At 39.3% G+C, this 9,152-nt stretch overlaps 1 protein-coding gene across 1 annotated transcript; it reads right to left on the reverse strand.

The window, feature by feature from the left end:
- Nucleotides 1-2,868, reverse strand: zfpl1 (zinc finger protein-like 1; the record flags this gene model as incomplete). Its single annotated transcript, XM_014033384.1, is given in 7 exon segments — nucleotides 1-879; nucleotides 982-1,105; nucleotides 1,752-1,934; nucleotides 2,076-2,154; nucleotides 2,246-2,439; nucleotides 2,540-2,651; nucleotides 2,756-2,868. Coding segments are annotated over 7 exon segments (981 nt in total). The 3' UTR covers nucleotides 1-692.
- Nucleotides 2,869-9,152: the final 6,284 nt, after the last annotated feature.

Genomic DNA, 9,152 nt, shown 5'->3' on the forward strand with positions numbered 1-9,152 from the left:
TTTTGTTTTTGTGTTATCCCCATTTAATGGACAGTCAAAAACATCAAGAAAATGTAACACAGTATATATGGCAAACCTAAAAGCAAAGCACTCAGTTTGAGGAAGTAATCCTGACACTCCGAGTAGGGTAGTAGTGTGTGTAGAGCACGACTGACTTTGTGTTGTAATCTGCTGTGAAGGACAAACGCACAAAGGCCCCATCAGCAGAAGACTTACTTTATAACCGTACTTTATAACCGTGTAAATGTACATTCTGACACTTCTGCTTGTTTTCTTAACACCAACAATGTAGTTGGGTAAATTTACGGGAAAAAAACAACAAAAATATCCATTAACTTAGAAAAATCCCTCAGAATTATTAGCTAAATTAAGCGTTTCCCCCTCGTCACCAAAGCAGTAGTAAGTTGTGAATTTGCACAGTCTTGGTCACTGTTGGAGTTTCTGGTTCACAGCAGAGTTTRTGATTAGTGCAAGAAATGTTTCTTTCCAGTCTGAAGGCCTCTGACATGCTTCCACGGCCTGTTGCGAAGAACCAGCCTCTTAACTTTGACTGAGCAGCGCCCTCTGCTGGGCAGATCATGTATTAGATGATCCAATTTCAGGCCACTTTACAGTGGTTTATTCTGCGTCACTCAGATAAAAGAAGGGAAAAGGAAAACAAACAAACAAAAAGAAAGAATGACATCTTGTTATCAGTTTTTGCCCACGCGAATGTTGGGGTTAAGAAGAGGATCTAAATTGGGGTCTGAGCCGGCTGAGGCACGTCCAAGTTTAGCCATGACAATTATCAACGTAAAGAATCCCAGAACTCCGACCAAAAGGAGCACAAAGACTCGCTGCTTCCAGGACAGAGACGTCCGCTTCCCACCTGTCCTGTTCCTGAAAAAACAAAACAAAAGAAACCCAATAAATTAAATCATTATGTGTTACTTATATAACCAGTCTCTGAAGAGATTCCAAGCCAGTAACCATCATACTTACTTTAAAATTTGTGCAAACCAACTCAGTGCTGGTCTTCGCCGGTACTTGTCATCATCAAAGTCGATCTGTGTGACAGAGCTGTGAGCAGCGTCCCGGGTGTCGTAGATCTTTCTTGGGGACGATGCTGCACAAAAACCACCAGTTTTCACTCAGTGCACAAAACAAACCTAAAGTCCATTCAGTGTTACTCCATTCTTCCATGAAGGGAGCTGGTTTCTATCTCCAGCTGTGGAAGAGACGAGGGACACCCTYGACCAATTTCCATCTCTTCGAATCTAAGGTTATATTCACGCTGATCTTTTGCAAGAATCAAATTTTTTAGCCCTGATGCAACCCACATGCACAGAAAATGACATCACATTCACCACTCTGTGTTTACAGAAGTAGCTAAATYTAGKTGTTACATGTTAGCATGTTGATTCTGAAMTTGTTGTGAAATCAGAGCCAAAAAAATACCAGTATCAATGAAGTAACTTTAGTCTGGATACGGTCCGAGACAGATGTTACGATCATATATTTATGTGGATTCTCGGTCATCCAGGACACGGAAAATTAAAAGAACATAGACAAAGCAAATGGATATATCCCAATCACACTCTAACCCACACCTAGGGACAATTTAGATTTATTCGTTAACCTAARATGAATATTTTTGMTCTGTGGGAYCTCACACATACACAGGAAGAACATMTAACTGTGGTTTTCAATATAGAAGCAGGAATGGATGTTTCCCCTTAAATRAAAACAAAGTAGAAACCATTTGACTCTACCTGTGTGTATCGTAATTGTGTCACAGCTGGGGTCGGCAGCAGTAAAGTTYACCACAGAGTGCTCCTTTAAAACTGAATCTTCATTTTTGTGAAGCCCTCCGTCGTGTGCTGAAGGCGGCGCAGATGTTGGGCTGAGGCTGGTGTTGTAAGAGTGACTGGGGTATACGTCACTTTTTTCTTGTGCTGCAAAGAAATTCAATGTGATTGTTTTGAAATAAACCCCATGAAATACAAACAGCTTACTTAAAGGAATAGATCGGCCATTTAAAAGTTGGAAACTCATGRTGAAATAGCCAAACTACTTCTTTAAAGTGTAACGCTTACCATCAAACGCTGACCAGTCCGTATAATCAGAGACACTGTTATTCGTCGTCTCGTCAAGGACACCAACAGGGTCTTCAATCTGCCAAAGATCACAAGTTTCAGCATTACTTAATATTCCTGTTCTTTTGTTTTAAATTACAATAAAGATCTTAACAATAGCAGCTCATTACCAGTGGCAAGCCTAACCCAGCCCGAGCCCAGTTAACAGAGGACAGCTGCTCTTTCAGCACATCAGCCACGGGGCTGGCCAGATTAGARGGGGGGAAGACTGCACCCTGGCAGGTGGGGCACTGATACCCTGCTGGGGCCGTGTGGAGGGGCAGCCGAGACGCCAAGTTATTAAGACACGCCCAGTGAAACACATCTATAGATAAAAATTAAAAAAAGGTTACATGTCAGTGTTGAACAGGTGAAGTTCTTGCTTTAGAAAACATGAAATCAGTATGACTGTAGACAAATCTTACCATAGCAGATGAGTCTGACTGTGTCCTGGGTGTTCAGTGGAGTGTTGCACAGAGTACAGTTTGGGTTGTAGTCGCTGTCTTGAAGCCATTGCAGATAAGACTGCACAATACACTGAAAGGCCACAAGTTGAAACACAGATAAATGCAAAGCTGCAATCTTTGAACAAACAAACATCACGAGACACTAACCCCCCCACCCCCACCCCCCAAACTTACCTTGTTGTGGTTGGAAACAAGGCAGTGCTCGCACACGTTCACACGGTGTTCGAAGCAGAACAAATTGGTCACCTTTCTCTTTGGACACTTGCAGAGACCCATAGCAACGTGTGCTGTGTTGAGGACAAACAAACAAACRAGCTTTATACAGAGTTGGACAAAACCATGTCCTCTGGCTGAGGACTGAGATTACAACCATTCTATAAAAAAATTAAATGCCTCTTTTGTGTTGCAGAGGAAGAAAACTCCAAACAGAAAGAATCTGTATTTATTTATGAAAACTAAAGTCTTTGTAAAAATGTTGTTTTGTGTGTAGTAAATTTTCCAACTTTGATTAGGTTCCATCCCACCAGTCGCTGATGCCCATGCCCATAATCTTACGTCACTGTGTGAGAGGTGGGGGACACCATGGACAGGTCAAAATTCAATCAAAGGGTCACATAAACACAACAAAACATTCACACACTCAACCAAACCTAGGGACAATATAGAGTTWCCACATAAGCCAACAATGATTGTTTTTGGTCTGTGGGAGGAAACTGGTGTATTCAMYGAAAACCCTCCACKCAGAAAGATCCCAGACTAGGATTCAATCTTGCAACATTCCCACTGAGACAGCAGCTCTACAACCTGCACTACTGTGCTGCCATTTTGTAACTCGTCAATGACAATTTTATTAAGTAAATAGAGCAATAAACTTACAGCTCAGACAGAGAGGCACGGAGCTGAAAGTGTGATGATATGGGACWTACAGCTACAGCATAAACAATATTACAGAAAAGCAACTATATAAACTAATCACCTGCAATTTTTTTTACAGAAAACAAATAAAGACTACTGTATGACCTGATCATGTCTGAGTTTTATCCAAACAAACAACAACAAAAACAAAACATTTGTTTCAACACAAACAAGACTGCATGTTTTCGGTTTATTTATTTTTAGAGAAATATAGCAAGAAATGTTGGTATTTTTTTGGACATACTTAAACTCAGTTCTCTTTTGTTTATTTGAAAAGTCTAAATGACTYAAATGCATGTTTTGTTGTTACATAAACAAGTAAACACGTCATACATTTTTAGTGTACTTCAGAAAATACATTCAAATTGAACACCAGCCAAAGTGTTTGTTCTTAAGGCTGATGCTTGTTGGTATAATAATGTTGAAAACAAGGGTACTTTATTATACCTCCCTCATACTTTACCTAAGTCAAACAGTAAAATGTTAGGCTACAGTGACTAAAGTTGACCAAAACAAGTTACCACTGGGCTAACTCCTCATGCTACTTTGACCCAACTTGCACCCAAGCTGTTCCAACAGATTTTAAAACTTTTCACCAAATTAGAAAGTTACCGAAAACATTTAGGAGTGTAATAAACAACCATATTCCTTTGTGTGCCCTGTTTAACACATCTGATGGCTACAATCCAACATTTATCAGCGCTATACCAGTTAGCTGCTAAGCTAAGCTAGGGAGTTGTCAGTCTGGGTAACATTTGCCAGCTAACGCAGCTAGCCGGGGAAGCTGAAGGAAGCTAGAAAACATAAATATTTACCTGTCACACTGAAACGCTTACAGATCTGTTGGTTTTAGTTAATGCTGAACGCTGTCATTTAGACAGTTGACATGGAAAGCAGCTCCAGAGGCTGACATCGTATAAACCTGAATGGATTCCTTCCTCTTTGCGTCTGGGTGCCACGTCTCTGCTTCCTCTTTCTGTGTCTGGTCCTCACAGCCAGCTCTGCTGCCCTCTACGGAGCCGGAGGGCAAAGTGTTGCCAAACCATGCATATAACTTAAATTTGAGTTATAAATAGTAACTAGTAAGTTTAAGTTTAAAAAATATTTTATACCAAATCCACAAAATTAAGGATATTTGCAAAATTCCAAAAAAAATATAACAATGCTTTTTGAAAATAAGTCTATTAATTTCCCCTTTAAGTTGCCACAATTGTAAGGAACATGCTTTTGTGCGATGAGCAGTAGACCTAAGTATGTGGGTTGTGCAAATGAGAATTTTATGAAATCTTCTCGGCCAAACAGCTTATTTTGTTGTTATTATTAATGACTRGTTTTGAGCTTCTGGTACCCTGCCAATCAGATGCCTGGTTTAAAATTTACTGTCAAGAACATTGTTACAACAAATAATATATGTAAGAATATACCAAACAGAAATTTCCTTACTTTTTGTGCCAAGTTTATTTGCAAAACACTATTGAGTTGTTGTTTGCATCCCATGAAAAACATGACTGTCATAATAGCTTTTTGCCTTTTAATGGTTCATTTTAATCTTTTCCCCAAGGGGATGAAATAATTACACAACAAAAAACTAATGATTTTATAAACATGAGGATTTCTTTTCTTTCTACTGTTATGAATGTGCTGCTCAGGGTAGGTGATTAAGACCTAGTGAGGATTCAATGCAATCAGCTGGCTTCCTTACATAACCTAACTGGCACTTTATAATGAATATTAATATTTTCCTAGAGCAACCTGAGATTACTTTTGCTGTAAACTGGTGCTATAAATGAACTGAACCGATTTAAAAAAGAAGAGAAGATAAGTTTGGATTTATTGCGGATTTTCTCTACTCCAGTTACAGTATTTTTAGTTATGATATTTTCCCCTTTCTCTGTTTTGATTTTTATACTAACCCACTAGGTGGTGCTCTGATTTCACATTTGGGAGACACTGTAAAATTGCTACGTTTACTACAGAAACAAAGACTATTTTAGTTCTTGCTTAGTTTGTTTAAGTAGTGCACTACAGTAATTTTCACTGGTATAAATATCTGTCTTTTCTGTGCAGGCTGCATTTCTGAGCTCGGCCCATCCAACCAAATTGTTTCAGTTCAGATGCAAAGACATTTGCAGGCTTGACAGAAAACATGTCCACCTCACTGGCCAGTTAGTGGGCAGAGGGTCTTCTAAAATATTAGAAAATTTAAAAAAAATGTAAAAAGAAAAATCTAAAAGATCATTTGGGCATTCCAAGGAAGAAAAGTGCATGTTTTTAAAAATTGCCTTAGAAAAATTGTGAATTTTTAAAAGAATTAAATTGTGGTGTTTTGAAAAAAAAAAAAAAAAAACTAAATGAGATTAAAAAAAGTCATTCAAATTTAGATATTTTCATCTCAGACTGAGGTAGAACTAAAAGTGTCTGGTTTATGGTGAACCAAAATATTAACAAATGGTATATTTTCAGCAAGTATGTACAGTGGTTGATTTTTGTCCTCAAAAACAGTTCTTGCCATGAAGTTAAAGGACCTTTAGACGGTTAAATGTGTTGCTTTATAAACTGATTTTCTGCTTCCTCTTTTCTTCACAAGCACCTTTTAGAGAAAATGTCAGGTTGAGACAATGACAAATCAGCATTGTCCTTAAAGATAAAGACGCTAACCTTTCATCTGTGATGCAGTCACCAAAATGTTGACATATTGATCCTTGGAGCACTTGTGGATCTTTTAAGGTGATAAATGAGGATCTTATGGGTCTATGATGCTAAGCTTGCAAAGATTGTGTTGTCTCCTTTAGAAATGGTAACTCTTTCATATTAGATTATAACAAACTTTATTGCACCTAAAAGTGTAGAAGGTTAAATATGTTGATTAAGAAGTGGTAAAAAGGATTTGTATGATCCTGAATTGTTGCTTATTTCTGGTCATTAGCAGCCATGACAGGCCTTGTTCTAAAAGGTTGTGTAAATACATGGCACTGAAGCACGACTGATGCCTTGTAATGGTTTATTTTTGTCTTTATAGTTTGTGTGTGGGTTTGTGTGCATGTGTGTTCATGCATTTGTTACATGGGAAGGCCCATTTGTCCAAAAATATACAGAAATTCTTTGATGGGAACCATTGCCGGTACTCCTTTTGGGGTCCAAAGCCTGGACTCCAAAATTTCAAATGCTGTTTTTGGGTTGGAGGTCAGGTTTCAGGTAAGGGTCAGGGTTGGCCCATAGAAAAAGATGAAAAACAAGGATGTGTGTGTGTGTGTGTGTGTGTGTGTGTGTGTGTGTGTGTGTGTGNGTGTGTGTGTGTGTGTGTGTGTGTGTGTGTGTGTGTGTGTGTGTGGTTGTATTTGTTATTTTCAGGACCAATTCTGGCATTCCAGCAAAGACCGGTCCTAATAATGGAACATAACTTTTGGGTCAGGGTTAAGCTTTAGAAATGAACAGTAAATGAATGGAACTCAGTGTAAAGTCCCATTGAGGATAGAAAACCAAACATGTGTGTGTATGGGTCCATGTGTGACAATGGATGTATCTGAGGATAAGAGCACAATTCGTTTCCTTCACAGCTTGTTGGACATGACAGTCACCTATAGAGGGAGACATTGAAATCCATATGAGCAAATGAACATTTAAAAGAACCAACTAACTGCAAAGGAGGAGACAGAGATGTGTTGTATACTAAATATTACACATGATGTAATATTTTTATAAGAATCATATTTATCCCCCATAAAACTGTAATTGTTACGTTGGAGGAGATTGATCACTGGTTTTGAAAAGAAATAAAAACACAATTTAGCAACATGTCAGGGCTTTGGATACATGTAAGACCTTCTCACCCTCMGTGACAAAATGAGAATGAGACTAAATGACTGTGCAAAGGAGTATGGACCTACAGTGTCCTCAGTGAGAAACAGGGACAAGCATAAATCCCTGACAAGGGTGGGGGGTAAGGGCACGCAGAGAGTCTGGCGCTATCTGATGGGAGACAAATCTAAAGACAAATGACAGAGACGCTGGAGGACAAATCAGCCCCCAAGGTGCTGCAGCTGGGCTCGAAACAGCAACTGAGAGGCTAGCTGGGTTACACCGGAGGCCATTATTGACTGATTGAGTCTGGCAGGTATTGATCAGATATCAGCTCGACGTGTGAGGGAGAGCGTTAAGACCCAGGCATGGCTTGTTTAATTAATCTGTTTCCTAATGTTACAGTCAAGYCAATGGGAAAATACAGACACGTGTGTGTTATTTTAAACAGGCTGCATTGAAATTATTACTCATGCTGAGAAGAAATATGCAAAAATCAAGTAGGACAGGTCCAATGAAGAGCCCTGTCACCCATCTATAAATAATAAAAGCTATTAAAATGTATCAGTTGTGCTGGAAAGGCTGTAGAAACATGTGTTATTGTTGGTCCACTCATAAAAAAGCCTTCAGACATAAATTATTTTTCTTTCAGTACCTTTATTCCAAGGTACTGAAATTGCTGGAATGTTTCAGGACTTTAAAAAGTGTGAAGAACTGAAGAGACTGTCCAAGGTTCAGACAATGGGCCTCATGCAAGAACCGTTTGTAGGCACAGATTTGTTCTTAAATTGTGCGTATGAGTGACTTAGGAGAATTTGTGGCATTCACGTTTTCGTATTCTACGATTTTTTTCAGATGTGAACAAAATTCACGTGTGGTCCAGACCTGTCCTATATTTTACGAGCAGTCAGTCTGCTGTTATCCAGATGGGATTTCCTCCCTAAGAACTTTATATTTCGTTAGTTTGAAGATATTTTGAGTTGAAAATACTTCAGACAGTGTGAGGGATGAAGGAGCTGTCCAAGGTACTGAAATTGCTGGAATGTTTCAGGACTTTAAAGAGTGTGAAGAACTGAAGAGACTGTCCAAGGTTCAGACAATGTTTCAGGACTATAGATAGGGTAAAATGTTAAAGGAGCTGTCAGAGGTACTGAAAGTATTTCAGGACTTCAGAAAGTGTGAAGTGTTAAAGGAGCTGAACAAGGTACTGAAATTGCTGGAATGTTTCAGGACTTTAAACAGTATGAGGAACTGAAGAGACTGTCCAAGGTTCAGAGAATGTTTCAGGACTATAGATAGGGTGAAGGGTTGAAGGAGCTGTGCAAGGTACTGAAAGTATTTCAGGACTTCAGACGGTGTGAAGGGTTGAAGGAGCTGTCCAAGGTACTGAAAGTATTTCAGGACTTCAGACAGAGCGAAGAATGAAGGAGCTGTCCGAGGTACTGAAAGTATTTCAGGACTTCAGACAGTGTGAAGGGTTGAAGGAGCTGTCCAAGGTACTGAAAGTATTTCAGGACTTCAGACAGAGCGAAGGAATGAAGGAGCTGTCCGAGGTACTGAAAGTATTTCAGGACTTCAGACAGTGTGAAGGGTTGAATGAACTGTCCAAGGTACTGAAAGTATTTCAGGACTTCAGACAGTGTGAAGGGTTGAAGCAGTTGTCCAAGGTACTTAAATCGCTGGAATCTTTCAGGACTTTAAACAGTGTGAAGAACTAGAGAGACTGTCCAAGGTTCAGACATTATTTCAGGACTATAGATAGGGTGAAGGGTTGAAGGAGCTGTCCAACGTACTGAAGTTATTTCAGGACTTCAGACGGTGTGAAGGGTTAAAGGAGCTGTCCAAGGTACTGAAATTA

The sequence above is a fragment of the Austrofundulus limnaeus genome, unplaced genomic scaffold (genome assembly GCF_001266775.1).
Source record: "Austrofundulus limnaeus strain Quisiro unplaced genomic scaffold, Austrofundulus_limnaeus-1.0 Scaffold1719, whole genome shotgun sequence".
In the NCBI taxonomy this organism is placed as follows: Eukaryota; Metazoa; Chordata; class Actinopteri; order Cyprinodontiformes; family Rivulidae; genus Austrofundulus; species Austrofundulus limnaeus.